This window comes from Cryptomeria japonica, chromosome 2 (assembly GCF_030272615.1).
Source record: "Cryptomeria japonica chromosome 2, Sugi_1.0, whole genome shotgun sequence".
Classification (NCBI taxonomy): domain Eukaryota; kingdom Viridiplantae; phylum Streptophyta; class Pinopsida; order Cupressales; family Cupressaceae; genus Cryptomeria; species Cryptomeria japonica.
The window spans coordinates 318,105,657-318,126,279 of NC_081406.1; the positions used below are offsets into that span (position 1 = coordinate 318,105,657).

The 20,623-nt window shown below is 35.4% G+C and overlaps 1 protein-coding gene across 2 annotated transcripts in view; it reads left to right on the top strand.

Annotated features, from left to right (window-relative positions):
• Positions 1–1,139: 1,139 nt before the first annotated feature.
• The window catches only part of LOC131027218 (protein HIGH CHLOROPHYLL FLUORESCENCE PHENOTYPE 173, chloroplastic), an 82,437-nt gene continuing 62,953 nt past the window's right edge, over positions 1,140–20,623 (top strand). Inside the window, exons 1-3 of one of the 2 annotated variants that reach the window (XM_057957224.2) lie at positions 1,141–2,194; positions 2,587–2,799; positions 3,791–3,995. In XM_057957224.2, coding sequence (XP_057813207.2) covers positions 1,706–2,194; positions 2,587–2,799; positions 3,791–3,995 — 907 coding nt within the window. In that variant the 5' untranslated portion in view covers positions 1,141–1,705. Of the gene's footprint in view, positions 2,195–2,586; positions 2,800–3,790; positions 3,996–20,623 lie in introns of both variants that reach the window. The other variant, XM_057957225.2, reaches the window with a different exon arrangement.

The following is a 20,623-nucleotide window of genomic DNA, read 5'->3' on the forward strand; positions in this document are numbered from 1 at the left end:
ATTATATGACACTTAAAATTATTAATAAACCATAAAAAAACATAATAGGTAATATATATTATATATTATTATAATTTGTAATATTGATATATATTATTTTACAAGGTTTATTATAAATATATAGAATTTATTTAGAATATTTTAAAATGGTAGGATTAAGATATACTTGTTTCTAGTTTTATATTATTTTTATATGAATTTTTAGTATCTTTTTTCTTATATAAATTTAGAAACTTTGTCAATTAATTTTTTAATATTTTTTATAAGATTGTCTTAAATATCAATTTAGAAACTTTTTCATAATTGAAATGATAAGATATAATCATTTCTAATTTTTTAAAATATTGTAATTACAAAAATTAGACTAGTTTCTATTTTTATTATAAACAAGATTTTTGAGTGTGAATTTAGAAATTACAAGTAAATTATTCTTTTTATTGCATGTATTTTTATTAAGTCTTGTCTTTCTTTCTGTGCAACTTATTTTTCTTCTTTACGCACAGTTCTCTTTTCTTGTTTTAATTCAATATCTCATTACAAAATAATATTTTATATATAATTAATATATTTATTTTTGTTTAGATGCTTCAAAAATATGTCTTCAATTTTAATTAATAAATTAAAATAGTTTCTATCTTTCATTTTAGATTATTATATGTTTTACTTGTTAGTGACATTTTTAAAATTATAATCTCTATTAAAAATAATTAACTAATTTCAATAATATATAATAATAGACTTTAAATTAATAAAGAAATTATTTGCATATTGATTTATTAAAAATAAAAAATATTTTTCATATTTGATATGTATTATTTATTAAATTGATAAAAATGTTTAAATATAAATGTGTATTATTTATTAAATTGATAAAAATATTTAAATATAAAAAAATTTATATTAAACTATTCATAAATTAAAAAGAAAATTGATGACTATACTGTCATAAAAGATTCATATGACAGGGAGGGGTGGCCGTCAAATTCTAGGCCGGTGATGACAGAGGTCATTTCCTTTGGAAGGAAGGAGAGATTGTCTGTTCAGAGTCCTTCCCCATACCTACTTACAAAAGTTCCGGTGCACTGGTTGCCTCACAAAACGGTACTCCCTTATCTAAGTGACAAAAACACAAACGTGAGGCCAACAAGTCTCTGTCATCCCTCCTTCGATAATGAACACTAAGCAGATTTTGTGCAGAATATTTTATTCGACAGAGATAAATGGTTCGGTCCTTTATCCATTTTCTAGGCCATGTCTGCTTGCCACCTGTCGACCAAGCAATTAAAAGTAGACCGAATACGTGGCACAATTGGATCCGGTTGGTTTGTCATGCTGTTCTTTCAGAGACCTCAACTGCTCGATTATCAATTTCTCCACATAAATCACTGCCAATACAAAATCTGACTAATTGTAAACATAAAAAAGCCCAATTGGAGTCTCCAATTTTGTAGATCTTCCTCTCAGACAATCTCATTTTAAGGCATTCATCAACAATTTGTTCATTTATTTTGAGAATTGAGCATTTCTTCTGCTTGCAATTTGAAATATTATTCGACCAATGTACACTGTTCAGAAATCTGGACAATATTCTGAACTCTTGAATTTTAATGTAAGGGTTCATGGGATGGGAACACAAACTTTTGATTAGTATAGTCTCTAATTCTCTGTGAATTGTCAAGTTTATTCCCTTTAAAATAAAGCATAGATGTCAATCCCTGCTGTAGTCAATATAATTCCACTGATATCTGTCCACAACAACAAGAACTGTTACCCACAGCAACGCCTCCCTTCCAAACTTTTTGGCGAAACATTAGTTAGGAAACCAACAGGTTTTACATCAATTAACAAAAAGACAGTGCCCTTTGCTAGTCCTAAAAATGAAGTCGAAGAGGATGACAAAGAACAAGAGGGAAAGCAATCTGTTTCTCTCTCACTTGAGGATGTGAATCCTGTTGGACTTGGTAGGAAATCAAGACAGGTATTTGATGAAGTGTGGAGAAAATTTTCTGAATTGGGTCAGTTGTCCCGAACTCCAAGAACTGATGAGGAGTATGAGTCAGTGCTTGTGGGAGGACCCATGTGTGAATTCACAATTCCTGGTGCACAAGACACCACTGTTCTGCTTGTCGGAGCCACGAGCCGTATTGGTCGCATTGTTGCCCGAAAGCTTATGCTGAGAGGCTACAAAGTCAAAGTAAGATTTAACATTCGTAGTTGTATAGGGTTTTCTGCTTCATTACTTTACTTTGACGTTATTTGAGTTACTTATACCTTTCACGTTCTAGCTCGAAGGAGATGCACTATGTATTTGCATTGTTTACTTATAACAGGTAATTCATAGCAGTTGTTTTATCCATTTTTGTGACTGATGGGCATTCAATGTTATAATTAAATTCTGTTAGTAGGCTGCAGTCACATATCTAATTTAATATTTTTGAAAGTGGGAATGATGCATCTTTAAGCATAGACATATATTCATCAAGTCCTTTCGATTAGAACTTTTTGGCAAAACACTCGCAATTTTTTTTAATCATTACTATTTATGCAATTTTTGCAAGTTGGCCTAAGGCATTTTTCTCAATTCAGGCCTTAGTGCGAAAAGCAGATCCAGAAATACTAGATATGCTTCCAAGATCAATAGGGATAGTGGTTGGTGATGTAGGTGAACCGTCAACACTCAAAGATGCTGTAGAAGGTTGTAGTAAAGTCATTTACTGTGCTACCGCACGCTCCACTCTTACTGGAGATCTTAATAGAGTGGATCATTTTGGTGTGTACAACTTGTCAAAAGCTTTCCAGGTTTGGATCTATGACACATTGCAATTTTAATGTCCATGACAATAATATTCTTTCCCTTAGTTCCAGTTTATCGTTTATTGTTTTCAAAAATTTATTTTGTTTTGTTATCAAATAGCAAAGAGCATCCTTTTCTTAACTTTCTTTTCTTGATCAGTAAATTTTCCTCATGGGTATAACTGGCTTAGGTGGCATGATCAAAGGGTGTTTCTTCTTACAAATTCACGCAGGATTTTTAGTTGGCCACTTCCACTGGGGTATATGACACACCAAGAATTGAATGTGGTAGTTCTACCTAATTCAACATTTATAATTTGTGCATGTCACATATCTCTTAGGGATTTGAACAGAGGTCTCCATTATGAAAGCTCCCGGTGATTTACCATACGAATCTGCCCATTTGACTTAAATGCTAGGTCAGACACTGGGCTAAGCTCTTAGAGAATATGAATATGAACTTGGGTGCTTAATATGGTTATGCTCAACCATACCTCAAGGTGCTCCATGGTGATATGCATTACCATAAGTTTGATCCATACCTCAAGTTTATCCCATGGTCACTATTAAGTGTCCATCCATGGGAATGAAACCTTGGAACTCATCATTCCTCACTACTCACCCAAACCCACTGGGCACCCTTTTCTTAATTTTCAGGATTGCAACTTTTCACATTTTGTCAAATTCTTTTCACAAGTATGCAGTGTTTTTTATCTCAATTACAACATTTTAATCTATGAAACAATTAACTTTGCTCAACCTTTTGCTATTGAAATCTATGCTTGGGAAATCTATCTTGATGTTTACTCTTGATACGATTTTAATAATGCGGTCAAGAAATATGAGCATGTCAGGCAATCAATAATTGGAAAAATAACCATAATCTATGTGCTTATTATATAGCTTGCAGTGAAATGTGCTGTTTGGTATTAATTACAAATCCCACAATTTTCAAATATGACAATGAGTAACCATTATATGACATCTGATTGTGCAGGACTATAACCACAGGTTAGCCCAACTACGAGCTGGACGAAGCAGTAAAAGCAAACTTACAATAGCCAAATTTAACCGTCCCGAAGCACTGGAAGGTTGGGGGGTGGAACAAGGAACATATTCTATTGATACTTTTGCTTCCAAATATGATGGAGGCATGGATGCAACCTTTGAGTTTAAGGAGACTGGAAATGCAGTATTCTCAGGTTAGCCTACCTATTCTGTACTTTGGGTTTCCTAATTTGCACCATGGCTATCATGAAGATTTTGTTGTGCATTCATAAAATTCATTATTTTGTCTCAGTTCATGTCATGTACATGAACTATTTTACTAACATGCACATGAAAGAGAGGTCTGGGACAGCATTGCATCTTCATTAATGGATTTCTGACATAAGAAATTCAAATGTGCATTTCAGCCAATATGACCTAAACATTCATTTTATTATTGTTATTAACTTAGTTTGTGAGTAACAACTTTGTCTATAATATAGGTTTTATGTATATATGTTTTGTCGTGTTGGTTTTATGTATATACATGTATTTGAAGAATCGAAACCAATTATCCTTTTCTGGAAATCATTTACTTCTGACTGGTGGTCCAGGATGCAATGGGAATGTGTGCCCCTAGCCTTAGGGAAAATTTGCCCTTTTTTTAACTTGGACTCATTTTATACTTGTAATAAATCCCTACATTTTTTTTGTTGTGAGTAACTATTTGCCAAATAAATATTGAAGTTTGAACAAAAAAGGACAAAAAATGAATGCACAATTGATTCTTGACTGTCGTAAAAGTTTGTGATTACATTTTATTGTTCATGTTAACTGTTGTTCATAGTTTTTTGGATAGAATAAAGTTTTGAAACACATCCTTTGCATGAAGAAGACATCCATATAATTCATGACATAAATACCTTGAAATTAAGACTCTTGGATGACACATAGGTCTGTTTGACCAAGGAAAAAATCAGACCCCGGGCTGCAACTGTTGCAATTACAAACAGTCCCAAATCGTCATGAAGAACACCACCAAAACGCTGGGTTTGCTTCCCACCACAAGGGTTACTCACTCAGGTCTGGATCAAACTGTCCAAACTAACTTCAACTCACTTGGAAAAGCCCAATCAAGAAGTCTGAAAATAATTACAGTTATAACTGCTGCAATGGGCACCCAAGAATAGGGACAATTCCCTTCAAACATTCACCATTAATTCATTTGACAATTTCTGAGCACACAACTTCAGAAGATAGTAATAAGGTCAAGGCATCTAGCTTGGAAGAGGAAAATCAAATAATAACCTTCAGTAAACCTCCACTAACACACACCCAGCTGTAGATACCTGTACGATTAGTAAGGACAGTATGGCCTCTATGGAGTAGACAGACTCAGCATTGAACTTCATCAAAATGGCTGCCACAGTGTCACCCAACACTCAGAAAATAATAGCAGCAATACCCAGAAACATTCAACAAATTCTAGTCTTTATTTGTGCCAAAATGAGAGGGGCAGCCTGCACATGAAGAGGTATGACCAAGCCCTAGAAATCTCGACAAAATCATTTAAAGTGACACTGAAAATACCCAAAGTCTAATGCCAAATCACCCAAACTTGCAATCAATTTACCTTAAAGATATTCTTTTTTCTGAAATCTTGAGTCTCCAATAAAAACTTTGTGAAATCATTGTATTTCTTGAGTGGAAATTCCAGACCAGCTAGGGTAGATCTTCCATCACTGAAACTAGTAAGATTGAAGAGGGTTTTTGTCCTCAACAACTCTTGGAAGAACTCCTTTGTTTATTCCGACAACATCTCCTTAAGTGTGCAAACTTTGAATTAGAGAAATGAGAACCAAAACTCCAATTTATAGAGTTTGAGGGAATTAGGGCATTTTAAAATCTAAAGATTTTATTTTGCCTCAAAAAATCGCCCATAACATTTTAAAACAACTTAAGTCCACATCTCCTAGGTGTCCAACTTGGGGAACAAAAAAAACATCTTGTAAGTATTTAAGCACTAAAGTGAATAATAAAATGCCACTTTATTACTTTAGTGCAAATACTAAAATATTATCAACCACCTTACAAAAAACTTGTCAAAACACAAAAAATGGAAATCAATCATGCTGAAAAATAACTGATGTTGAAGGATGATGATTGGTGCAAAAACGAGCATTGACTATAAATAGTAATATTCTCCAAAGACTTAGGAGGACAAACCCATAAAAACCCAGAAAGATTGGTGCCAAAACGAGCACTTAATATAAATAGGAGTGTCCTCCAAGGACTGAGGAGAACAAAACTAGAAAAACCTAGAACTCAAAGTGTTGTCACCAACTAGAGCACCAAGTGAACTCCAAACCATCATTAGAATGCCACAAAATCCTCAAAACCATAGTTACCAGGAGACCCATCTCCTATCCCTGGAGACGCGTACCAGTACCAAAGAAGTCTCCATAAACTTCTTGATGCATAAGGTGCTTTTGGCTGCCGTCTCCTTCCCGACCAAAAATTGACATCTCCTCCTAGAAAACTTAGGGCAAAATGTAGTAAAAAGGCAAAAAAAATAAAGCAAATAAATAAGATAAGCTTGCAGCAAAGCAAAGTTGTAGGGAAATGACTAATAAGGAAATTGTTTCATAGAAAGATAAAAATCCATGCAACGTTATAGTGATTGGATCTATTGACAATGTAGACTTTTTGAGAGGACCGATTTCTTATCAATGTAATAGTCTAAAGAGAAATTGCCTTTACTATTTAGCTGGCAACATTGAGTTTTCTGAACATCTATATTACCTTACTTTCACTGAACAATTTAGACTGGCTATGGTATCAGCAATATAAACAATTTTAATTTCAATTTTAAAGTTAATTTTAAACTTTACCACTGTTTTTGTTTTCAAAGTTCTTTGTCATGATATGTTTTGGAAATTACTAAATTTTATTTAAAAAAATTCGCGTCTCCATGTACACCCATCTCCTATTTTTGAAAATTAGTCGTATCAGTACCAATACCAACCTTTAGAGTCTCCAAGTACCCCCATCTCCTGGTAACCTTGTTTAAAACTAAGCCAACACTCACAAAACGAGAAGGCATAAAAATGGGGACATTACAGTCCTCCCTCCCCAAAGATTGCTTGTCCTCAAGAAATGCCATCTTATATGCTGAATGATCCCAGACTAAACACAACATGATTTCAGGATCCCAAATCAATATGAGAAATATACCTTACTTTGACTCCACTACTCCATTATGATACAATCAATTGCTTCAAATTTTCTACACTGTGAAACCATTTCACCAATCATGTATACTCCTGGGTTCCTAATTTTCAAATCAACATACACACAGAGGCTGAAAGGAAGAATATTTCTCATCAAGTTACCACCAACAATCACACAAACCCCTTTCAGGTGGCTGATATAAAAGATGACAATAGTGTTAAATCTGAAAATTAGAGTCAATAGTCATCCTGGAAATGCTTCCGTTATCATAAACTGATAACCCCTCATTAGTACTCAAACTCAAAGTGCCAAAGTGGAAGTCTCATGCACACAGATTCATGCAATCAGTTGCAACCATCAAAGCAACATTTGTAAATATGAAGGTTAGCAATATGAAATGACTGCAACACACATTAATCACCAGTATGGAAGTTACAAACAATTGAACCATGACTGAAAATTCTCCCACAATATGTTGCATACTGAAGTAAATGCCAAGATTGTGACAGTAACTGTTCATCCGCTAATAATGAATGAAGTTCAGCAGCTTGGAAATTGGAAATTGTGGATTTATAATTCAATATCCTCTTTAAGAGAGTGACCAATACAAACCAAACATCATCAAAATGAAGTATCTTCCCAAAAGGTAATCTCATGGTTCTTGTAATCATCTGCTCAATAGGTTACAACCTATTCAAATTCAACATGATATCAAAGTCCCTTCATACCCTATGTCCCATCAAAGAGATAACAAGAAGAAATGTCTCCATGATGCAAGGGATGGTAGGACTATCATAGGATGTTATATCTTGTATGTAGTTGGGTTCCACAAACACCATCTCATGTTTAGTTATGAAATCTAGAAGATCAACAAGGTAATGCCCCCTACTAATGACAATTTCATAAAACTTATCTATCACCTTATGCCATGTGCACCTTATCCTGTCCACCAATGCTTGCCATGTTACTAGTAAGTCCTCAAAACAAATCAGCTCATCGGCTGATTTTATCAAAATCAACAATACAAAACTGGGACAGCAGCTGCAATAATGAATAATTCTAATATGTATGGGAGATGTAAGCATAGAATTGAATGTCCAAAGACTGAAAATTCTTTGCCAATAAACCCCAACCAATAAAGGCTCCATTCCTTGATTGGAAGTGCTTGCCAACTAACCTGTATGCAATCAACTAAAATCATGTGATGGCTGATTGAAAGGATGACAGCTGCACCAAATCTGAAAATTTGTCCCATAGGCCTCCATATAATAGTCCCTCTGTCATCCTAAACCTCCAATACGCCTAGCTGGTGAGCCTTTGCACAAATGCTCCATGGTGAAATAACTAAATCCATCATTTTGCATATCATGATTTCATTCCACATGTCATTTAATGGTGGTGTCTTCAAGACAATGAAGTCGCCATGCATCATAATATCCCATGTAAAAACTTCATATTTTTTCAAAATTTGTGACATGATAGAGCTAATGGAGGTTATAGTTTTCTTGATATGAACATCATTAATGGTAGCCCCCAAAGATTCATTCCCCCACAAGCGTTATCTAGCATAATGCAACTAAACTTGAATTTTGCAAAAGCCGTATAGTTACTTTCTTAACAATCAATGAATTGCTGAAATGCTCTAACCCTGAAAATTCTCCACAATCAGCTGGACAGATTTCTTTATGATCCTGCTGCTACAAGGTATTTTTTGAGCCATTATACTAGTGATTTCACTTATACCAAATGCAACATCACATACCATGCAAGGCTGACCCAAAGTGGACTCAATACCGTAACAATATGAGAGAACAACTGTGGTTTCAACTTGCATACTATGATTCTTGCATGGAGGATAGCCCTTAATTGTTGATGACCAATATCTTAATGGAGCCCTCAGATCCCATACTCTTGTGTGTAGATGTGCATGGATTTCTTTACCTTTCTTATGATGCATCTTTTGATGAAAACAATTTTATAATGGCAAAGTACAAAGCATCAATCCTTTTCTCTCATGATTACCTTCATGCATTGAATTATAGTCCCAAAGATGGTCAAATTCGTTACCTCCACTTGCTGGTCTGAAAATTGCAATAGACTCAAACCATGCATTTTTCGCAAATGCATACTTCCCAACCAAGTTCTTTTGTGAATCCATCCTGTATATTTCATGATTTGTAACATCCTGCTCATAAACTGAATTAGCATCATCAAAATGATCAAAAAGCTTATCAACGGTTGCTGATTTGAAAATTTTAGCATGCTCCAAACCCTCATTAATATCAAGTGATACAACTTTCTTCTACACATCTCTCAACGAGATCATCCTAGTACTTAACCTCGTTAAGTGCATTATCAAATGATATCTCTGCTTTCATCTCAAAGAGAGGATTATTATAAAATTGAAGGTTACTTTTAGTATCTTGTCTAGGGCAATCTTTCCCATGATCTAACTCTTCTTCACAAGGATGCACTATGTTATTCTCTTTAGGAGGGCTTATGTACTCTTCCTCTATGGTTGCCTTTGAATGCAGCTTCATCATTATTTGTTTTTGGTTCCATATATTTGGGTTTTGCAACTATCTTTAAATACTCCCTTTTAATGTTTGGGTCCTTACATCAGATTAAGCAGTTTTTGCATCAACTCACACAAAGACTTATCAACAGTAGACATCTCTTTCAACTCTGTTCTAGCAATTGGCAAAAAGTGGTACTAAACTGAAGCCATTGAAACTAATAGACAATTACTCAATTTTTGTCATGCATCCGAAGACTACAACAAGCAACCACAACCAACAGGTTAGAAGGAAAAACTTGCACCGATGCTGTTGTCATTTTATGACACCCTTGGTCCATTAGTGAGAACCGATTAGAGATATGTTCCACCAGTTGATCAAACATCGAGTTAGAGAATCAAGAAAATGCTAAGTGTTCCTTTGTCATGGATCAGACTTTGAGTCTTCTCCCTTCATTCTTGCACCTTGCCTTTAGTCCCCCGGGGTCCACTAGCCCACTCTTCTTCCTTTTTTCTTAAAGGATGTCAAATTTTGGGATTCAAAACCAGTCTAACCCTTACCTAAAGGGTAAGCATTAGTCTATCTCCCCGAAGCCTGAAACCTGAAATCCCTTGTCGAATTTTGAGATTCGGGGGAACGGTCTAACCCTTACCTAAAGGGTAAGCGTTATCTTGTCTCCTTGAACCTTGAAACCTTAAATCCCTTGTCGAATTTGGGATTTGGGTAATCAGTCTAACCCTTACCCAAAGGGTAAGCGTTAGCCTATCTCCTCAAACCTCGAAACCCCTTGTTGGATTTTAAGATTTGGGGAACCAATCTAACCTTTACGCAAAGGGTAAGCATTAGCCTGTCTCCCCAAAACTCGAAACCCCCTCCTTGTCAGATTTCGGGATTCGAGGAACTAGTCTAACCCTTACCCAAAGGGTAAGCGTTAACCTATCTCCTCAAACCTTGAAACCCGGAATCCTTCTCTTGCCTCCTCGTCCCTTTGGTCTTTCAGACTCCAGAGTTCCCAACTCTTCATCCCTAGCGATGGTTTCTTAAACGCCTAATGCTTGATCTTCGATGACCAACAACACTTCCATATGCCCGATCATTGACATTCAAATATCTTGATGCTTCATCAACTCCTACAACTTGTCTATTTTGATTCATGTAGCTATAGGGGCACATTTAATGTGTTTTGCAGGTTGCCATCAAGTTGAGTCCAAGGCCATGCCTATTTATGGTTGCTTGATGGTTTTCATATCAAGTCTGCATGCTCTGACCTTGGATTGTTAGGCAATCCACCTTCCAAATCTACTTCCCTTCTTGGGATTGCTTTGTTAGGGTATGGTCAAGTTTCTTGCACACACAATCATGTTAGATCTAGCTACTTCCCTATCTTCTCAGATTGACATCCACCTCTACATGCAAGAGTCAAGGTTTTCCCTCTTTGACCGTTGGTTTCTTCTCTGCGATCGGTTTTCTATAAATAGGTTATTAAGCCTCAGTGTAAGGGTTCTCTCCCTGCTAGCTTGAGCTATCTTCTGCTCTTTCACTTATCTTGAAGATTTGTATATTTTCTTGCATTTCTGCAACTATAAGTTTGACCATTGGCCTATAAATGAATCGGAATTATCATTCTTGCCTCTCTTTGATTTGTGCATGTTGTGTATGTCTCCTTACCTTAATGATAAGTATGTGTTTTGTGGCTTCCTGTCACATATATGCTGTGTTAACTTGTTTCTAAGTGTGATTTGTGGAAATTCTTCTTCCCTTTTGACATTCAACAAATCCTAATCTCCATCATGCGTTTCGTGTCATTTATGTAATTGAAGTTTGTGCATCTCCATGATATTCTGATCAATTCCTTATGTCATTTCGGGGGAAGGAAAGAGACATCTCTTATCTTGGTGCATCACCTCCTTACTTTCTGCATTTTCTCGCCTCTTTTCTTCTACAAGTTGTTAGAGTAGGTTCAGAAGCAAAAAATGAAGTGTTGGGTTGGTTCAACACTTGCAATTGGATTAGAAAGGAAGCCGGCCTTCTCCAGAGATTCAACCCCCTGTGCAAGGTCTCACACTTTGGGGTTGTTTTCATGTTTCATAGGGTTGTTGGGCTGGTAGCTCAGCAAGGGTGCAAACTTTTGTGACAACAAATACCACTTTAACAACACCCCTACTTTTTTTTTTAAATTAACAATTTGCCAAATAAAGTGTCAAACAAAGGTCAAGAAATGAATGCATAATTGATTCTTGATTGTCATAAAAGTTTGTGATTACATTTCATTGTTCATGTTAACTATTGTTCATAATTTTTTGGATAAAATAAAGTTTTGAAACACATCCTTTGCATGAAGAAGACATTCATATATTTCATGACATAAATAACTTGAAATTAAGACTCTTGGATGGCACATAGGTTTGTTTGAACTTTGACCAAAGAAAAACTTAAACATGGGGCTGCAACTGTTGCAGGTCCAAACAGTCCCAAATCTTCATGAAGAACACCAAAATACTGGATTTGCTTCCCACCATGAGGGTTACTCACTTAGGTCTGTCCTAGACTGCCCAAACTAACTTCAAGTCACTCGGAAAGCCCAATCTAGAAGTCTAAAAATAATTATAGTCATACCTTCTGTAATGGGCACCCAAGAATAGGGGTGATTCCCTTCAAAAGTTTACCATTAATTCATTTAACAATTTTTGAGCACACAAACTTCAGCAGATAGTAATAAGGTCAAGGCATCTAGCTTGGAAGAGGAAAGTCAAATAATAACCTTCAGCAAACCTCCACAAACACAAATTCAGCTGTAAATACTTGTACGGTTAGTAAGGATACTATGGCCTCTATGGAGTAGACAGACTCGACATATAACTTCAGCAAAATAGCTACTATAGAGTTGCTCAACACTTAGAAAATGATACCAACGATACCCAGAAACATTCCATGAATTTCAGTCCTTAATTGTGCCAAAATGAGGGGGTACGGCCTGCACATGAAGAGGTATGACCAAGCCCTAGAAAGATCTATAAAATCACTGAAAGCACACCGAAAATACCCTAAGTTCAATGCCAAAATCACCCAAAACTCACAATCAATTTACCTTAAAGATCTTCATTTTTCTGAAATCCTGAGTCTCCAAAAAACTTTGTGAAATCAATGTATTTCCTGAGTGAAAATATCAGACCAGCTAGAGTGGATCTTCGACCATCGAAACTAGTAAGATTGAAGAGGGTTTTTCTCCTCAACAACTCCTATAAGAAATCCTCTATTCATTCTAACAGCATCTCCTTAAGTTTGCAAACTTTGAATGAGAGAAATGAGAGCCAAAACTCCAATTTATAGAATTTGGAGGGAATTAAAGCAGTTCAAAATTCAAATATTTTATTTTCCCTCAAAAAAGCACTTGTAATGTTTTAAAACAACTTAATTCCTCCACATCTCCTAAGAATCCAACTTGGGGAACAAGAAAACACCTTTTAAATATTTAAACATTAAAGTGAATAATAAAATGTCACTTATTACTTTATTGCACCACCTTACAGAAAACTTACCAAGACATTGAAAACAAAAATCAATCATGCCCAAAAATAACTGATGTTGAAAGATGATGATTAGTGTTGAAATGAGCACTAACTATAAATAGTAGCGTTTACCAAGGATTGAGGTGGAGAAACCGAGAAAAGCCCAAAAATGCTGGCACTAAAATGAGCACTTACTATAAATAGTAGTGTTCTCCAAGGACCAAGGAGAACAAAACCAGAAAAAACGAGAATGCTACAAAGAGCATTGTCAACAACTAGAGCACCAACTGAACTCCAAACCATCACCGGATGCCACAAAATCCTTGAAACTAAGCCAATGCTCATAGGACAAGGAGGTGTAAAAATGGGGACATTACTCTTGTGGTTCCAAATTCAGGCTGTTTGGAATAGGATGGAAGTTTAGGAAGAATAAAAATGAGTCTGATTTCATCATAACTTTGCAACACAAGTTTGATACCATTTTTATGATAAATAATAGAGTAAGTCAATATGCATTTTTTCGAAGATTTTGTTTTCCCAGCACCATTAAATGAATGTTGCAATGATTGAATTCATCTCATTACATTGCCAAACAGAGTTAGATTGCAGACCATTATTATATATGTCCAAATAGTAAATACTATAGCAAATTGGAGTAAGATGGTTTTTTCATATATGGCGGTGGCCTCATGTACTAAAAAGAAAGTCAACAATGCCCACCGTCTCAATTTAAATTTTGAGATCTTTCTAGATTGGTGGTTTAGATTGTTGATTGTAATTAGGTAGGAGGGGCGGATTCCAATTGCCTTAGGCAACATTGGAATCCGCCCCAAAGGGCTGGCCCCTCTTTAACGTATAGGGTTGGGCCCTCTCTCACATGCCACTCCCTAACCTATTCCTCACGCCACCCTAAGGGAAACGTGTTCCCTCTAAATAGGGCCGACCCTATATTCAAAAGACAATTCACACAAAAGAAATAAAAGGATAAAAAGAATTAATGTCAAAGCCGACCTAAATAGGTCCTTCACCTCATATAAGTAAAGTACAACTTGACTTCATTTTTACATTAAATCATCTACTCTCTCATATGCGAATCTAATCTGAAGGACAACGAACTTAGTCTTTTATCTGCTGGGCATAAAGCGATCCATCTCTGTTGTTACAGGAGTGGCCTTCATCAAGCGATCTGCCAATTGGTCTTCATCAAGCGATCTGCCAATTAAAGGACCTGCTGTTCTGAAGTTGATTACAGTCATCAGCTGGAGACATACAAGTCATTTCAAGATCAAATCCTTGGTTGCTGGTTGATACAACAAAAGGCAGATCCGAAACTGGTTAAGGGGCGGATCTGAAATGTTATGTCCCCTCCTGGATCATTATATATATACAAAGAGAAAGAGAGAGACCCTAAATGAAGAAATTATTATTATTAATTAATATAATAATTACTAATGAATGATTATTTAAAATTCATTAATTAAATATTATTTATGAAGTGCACATTACAAAGAGCACAAATGGAGGTGCATTCTTTCTATGCCATGTCCCATCCTTAATCATCATATTTTCCCTACAAGAAATATGACCTAGATATAGCAATTAAAATATTGTTAATTGTTTATTAATTTAATATTTTAATTTATTCATTATATACAAATGAACTCTTACAAAGATATATGAAGAAGGAAACACTTAATAATAAGGAGCAGAGATTAATATTTAAAGAGAAGCAATTAAGGTAAAACAATAAGCAGCGGTAATTATGATGAAGAACCATCGATCAGATCAGTTTAGAATCGTTATTAAGTTACAGGCAGAAACATCTGTCTTCTTGGTGATATGCTTAATTTATGAAGCTTAAATAATGTCCTTGTGCAGAATTTAATAGTAATATTAATAGTCTGCAATATGTATCATAGTTATACTTAATTATGTGATCAGGAGACGTCACGGTCATTACAGTCTGAGATATTGCTTAAAGGAAACAATTACGGTGTTAATGATCATTGGTAGTGATCACAATTGGAAGCAATGACTTATGTAAGTAACACAGATTAATTGAAAATAAAGACGTAAGTTTATTAAGACAGCAAAGCATACTGAATGAAGGAACCACGATGACAATATGTTACTGACTAAGAGCTGAGAGGAAATGTGATTAACTAAGTATTGATAATTATCAAACAGCAGTCAACAACTTATATAACATTAAACATTAATGATTAAGGGAAGAATGTTATCAAGCAACTAACCTAAAGGCGCACAATATTATGACAGTGATTTATATTATGAAGAGTATTATTGTCGGTGATCAACTATCCTGAGGGCAGCGATAAGTGAAGATGACAAAATAGAAGGACCAGTACCAATTATAATTAATAAATATTAATCATCAAAGCATCGAAGGAAGATAGCTACTATGTTACTACTGATTGGGTTATGCTATAAAGAGGCATGAATTAAATTAGTAATAGCAGCGGATAAACTAATATTAAGAACGGTGATTGGTCAGTTAATTATAAACCAATGATTATTATCGACTATCATAAGGAGGCAATTAACAGAGGGGATAAGAATTAATTAATCATTATTAATTGGCTTGACTATTCTCCATAAGATACAACTATTCGATGCCTAGAATATTTATGGAAAAGGAATTATTATTGCTAAAGGGGGGCACATGGGGGAGGAAATAAGGAAGTCTAGAAACGACCACTACGGAAGCAAGGAAGGCTCGTGGCAAACAAGGACTCCCGTCTACAGACGACAACTGCAGATTGCGAACGCCTACATCAACTTCGATCTGCAGACAGGTAAGAAGGGTAAGGGTATATATGTGTGTGGACGTGTGTACAGATATATATGTGTGTGGACGTGTGTACCACACACACACATATATACTAGTGCATATTCATGATTACATGTATCACTAATATTTATTTATATGAATATATTAATAAAGATAGGTACCCAGGTAGAATACGTATGTATATCTAGAATCATTACGAGACTAATAAATATAATAAATATTTTATTATATATATTAACGAATATAAATAATGAACATTTTAGTACATATGTTAAATGAATATTTTAATACATATGTTAATGAATATGTATGGACATCAGTAATAAATACATATCAATGAATGGTAGGAATATATGTTAAGAAATAAATGTGAATATTGGTTAATGAACATTTTTATGAATATATGTTAGGGACTACATGTTAATCAGGAATATGTAAATGTGGATTATGGAATGGAAAATAGTAATAAAATGCAAAATGTATTATAAATGTGATTACATGATGGAGGCTATAGGGGGGAAACTCCCTTAGTTTAAAGGAGGGATTATGATAATCCCTAGGGCAGTATATATACTGAATATCTATATGCATATGTATGGCTTGGCTGATTAAACTCAACCAAGAAGAGACAAATCTGGCCGGTCCCCTCTGAGGACTTGGATGATGGAGGCATCACCCAGGGCAAGGAATAGACAAGGGTCTTCCTTGGATGGCTTGGGTGTAAGAGGTTACACCCAAGACAGGATTCGAACTCATCTTCGATTTCCTGGAGGGCTTGGGACCAAGGGGTTCCAAGAAGGCGAGCTTCATGACTGCCTAAGGACATACTTTCGTATGGCATTCGTATCCTTTTTATTAGATAAAAATTATGATTATGTTAATTAAGTATTAAAGATAGATTGCAAGTTAAAAATGGTTTACATATATATTTATATGTTGTATTCTAACAATCTGTTTTGCAAGATAGTGATCTCTAACTAGTAGGGACATTACATGAAACCACTTGAAGATGCCATTAGCCCTAAGGGTAAACTGAGATAAGTATTGTAATCAGATTACTACTCATCATCCATAATCAGATCTGAGGATCTTTTTTGGCTGGGTTTTTCCTCCTAGGAGGTTTTCCCAGGGTACTTGTGTGTTCATTTTGTTCATTTCTCTACTTTTGCTTAATTCTGGAAATTCCTAAACACTAACAACTATTAATAGTAATCTGGAAATTAAAGGTAAATTCTATTTTCTGAGTATTGTATTAATCTAAAGGACTAAAATCAACATAGTATCAGAGCTATAGGCTAGATCAACTTTCAGATTTCAGAATTTAGTACTCTTTTATTTCTAGATTGTTGTGTCATTCACAGGTCAGGTCAATGGGGCTGAAAGTTGAAGATAGGCTTGATGGAAATCTCAACTTTGCTGCATGGAAGGTTCGAATCATGCTTGCTCTAGAGGAAAAAGATCTTCTTCACTTCATAGAAGCGAAAGAGCTAACTGAACCTATGGATGCAGCTGAGCTAAAACAATTCAAAAGGGATGTTGTCAAGGCCAGAAAGCTCCTTATTGATTCAGTTAAAGACCACCTAGTCACCTCCATTGCCTCATTCACTACTGCAAGAGAAATATTCAGTCATCTACAAGGTACCTATGAAATTAACAATCTCAGTAGGGCAATTACTTTAAGGCAACAATTACTTAATATCAAAATGTCAAAAGAAGATTCAGTTATGTCTTATTTTATGAGGATTTCAGAACTAAAGAATCAGCTAGGTACAATTGGACATAACATGGAAGACAAGGATCTTGTTATGATTTCCCTAAATGGTCTACCACACTCATGGGAGTCCTTTATTCAAACCATAAGTGGTAGAACTAAGTTACCTACCCTTGATCACCTTAAGAATAATTGCATTCAAGATGTGTCTGGAAGCACCACTGTCAATCAGCATTCTTGGAAGAAGCCAAGAGATATCTCTCGCGTTCGATGTTTCAGATGTGACAAATTTGGTCACTATGCTAAAGAATGTCAGAATGATCCTACGCAAGGAGAAGCCAACCTAAATGAAGTCTTAGAACAAAATGATGACTTCTTATTCATCTCTGCCTTGTCAAGCAGCATACCCATAGACAGTAACACATGGTTGATTGACAGTGGTGCTTCCAGACACATCACAGGCTACCGTGATCACCTTTCAGACTTAGTAGAAAAGGATACCAGTCTACATGTGGTAATTGGTGACGATGCTCGATATTCGGTAAGAGGTTCTGGCACTACTTTAAATTTAGACTCTGGTATTTCACTTCACCTTGGTGATATCTTATTTGTTCTTGGAATTAAAAGAAACTTAATTTCCATTTCTGCTCTAGAAGATAAAAGTTATCAAATTGCATTTTCTGAAGGAAAAGTACTTGCTTGGCCTAAGAAATCTAGTTTTAAATCTGCTCGTGTAATTGGTAATAGATATAATAGTTTATATAAGCTCTCTACTAACCCTGTTGAAGACCTCATTAATGAGGCTCCCGAATCCTGTGAGCTATGGCATAGAAGACTTGGACACTTACACTATCAAACACTTCCCTCCCTTGGAAAATTAGTCAAAGGTATGCCTAAACTCAGTCAAATTCATGACGATACATGTAAAGGTTGTGCTATAGGTAAAAATGTTAAAAGCTCTTTTCATAAAAGTGAAAGTAGAGCTAAAGATAAACTAGAACTTGTTCACTCTGATTTATGTGGTCCTATGTCTATAGTATCTCCTAGTGGATTTCTTTATTATGTAATCTTCATAGATGATTTCTCTAGGAAAACTTGGATCTACTTCTTCAAATCTAAAGAATTTGATGAAGTCTTAAGTAGATTTAAAGAGTTTAAGGCATTGGCTGAAAACACCTCTGATAAAAGAATTAAATATTTAAGATTTGACAATGGATGTGAGTATACCTCCGGTGGCTTTCATAATTTTTGTGTTGAGACAGGAATTAAGAGGGAGTTTTGTGTTCCATACAATCCTCAGCAAAATGGAGTTGCTGAAAGGAAGAATAGAACAATTGTTGAGGCTGTAAAGGCTATGATTCATGATCAAAATTTGTAGACCTTTCTATGGGCTAAGGCTTGTAGAACAGCGGTATATATTCAAAATAGATGTCTTCACCATGTTCTAAAGAATATGACTCCTAAAGAAGCCTTCATAGGATCCAAACCTGACATCAGTCACTTAAGAATTTTTGGAAGTCCTGTTTATGTTCATGTGCCCAAGGAAAAGCGAACCAAGTTGGAACCCTCTGAGAAGAAAGGCATGCTAGTTGGATACAGTGAATCCTCCAAGGCCTTCAAGATCTATATTCCAGGTCAAAGGTATGTTGAGGTAAGTAGGGATGTTACTTTTGAAGAAGATATTGCCTTTAAGAAATCAAAAGGTTCTCTTGTTATTGATAAAGTTAATGACAAACAAGATATGAATGTTGATACTAACCCTGAGATTCAGAGGGAGGCTGTTGAACCTCCACCTTAAGAAGAGAATAATGATCCACCGGAGCCTATGAATCCCACTGTTATACCTAGTGACATTGTTGTTAGCAAATAAAGGCCACTTTGGGTAAGAAACACCATTCAAGAAGCTGAAAGATTTGCAGCTCCCAGTGGCACTTTCCGAGAAACCAAGAGACCTCAAGTATTCTCCAACTACGTTGCATTGATGTGCAATCTCATTGAGTCTGAGCCATGCAATGTTGAAGAAGTCTTGAACCATCATGCCTAGAAGCTTGCTATGGATGAAGAGTATCAGTCAATCATCAAGAATGATGTTTGGGACATTGTGCCTAGACCCAAAGGTAGATCTGTTGTTTCCTCTAAATGATTATTCAAAATTAAACATAAAGCTAATGGTAGTATTGAAAAATATAAGGCTAGATTTGAAGCTCGTGGTTTTTCTCAAAAGAAAGGCATAGACTATGAAAAAACATTTGCTCCTATTGCTAGATATACCTCTATTAGAACTATAATAGCTATTGTTGCAACTAGAGGTTGGAAGCTACATCAAATGGATGTTAAGACTGCCTTCCTTAATGGTGTCATTGAGGAAGAAGTCTATATTGAACGACCTGAGGGTTATGAGATTCAGGATAGAGAAACTCATGTGTGCAGATTGAAGAAAGCTCTATATGGCCTCAAATAGGCCCCTCATGCTTGGTATGAAAGAATTGATAAGTACTTGTTAAGTTTAGGATTTTGTAAAAATGATGTTGACAAAAGATCTACTTTAAGATATCTAATGATGAAATGCTAATTCTAGTTCTATATGTGGATGATTTATTTCTTATTGGTAAAGATGAACTTATCATTAGATGTAAGAAAGAATTAGCTTCAAAATTTGAAATGAAGGACTTAGGTCTAATGCATTATTTTCTAGGTCTAGAAGTATGGCAAAGATCTAACGAAATTTTTCTAATTCAAGGAAAGTATACTATTGATATTTTGAAAAGATTTAGAATGATGGATTGTAAACCTATGTCTACTCCTATGGAATCTAACTTAAAGAAGTTAAGTGTTGCTGCAGCTAACTCTGATTTTGCAAATTCATCGGAGTACAGGAAGTTGATTGGATCATTGATTTATCTAGTTAACACTAGACTAGACATATGCTATGCAATGAATGCTCTCAGCCAGTTCGTGAGCATGCCCAAACATGTTCATCTTGTTGCAGCCAAGCACATCCTAAGATACTTGCGAGGCACAGTTGGTTATGGGCTGAAGTATCCACTTAATTCTTCAATAACCTTGG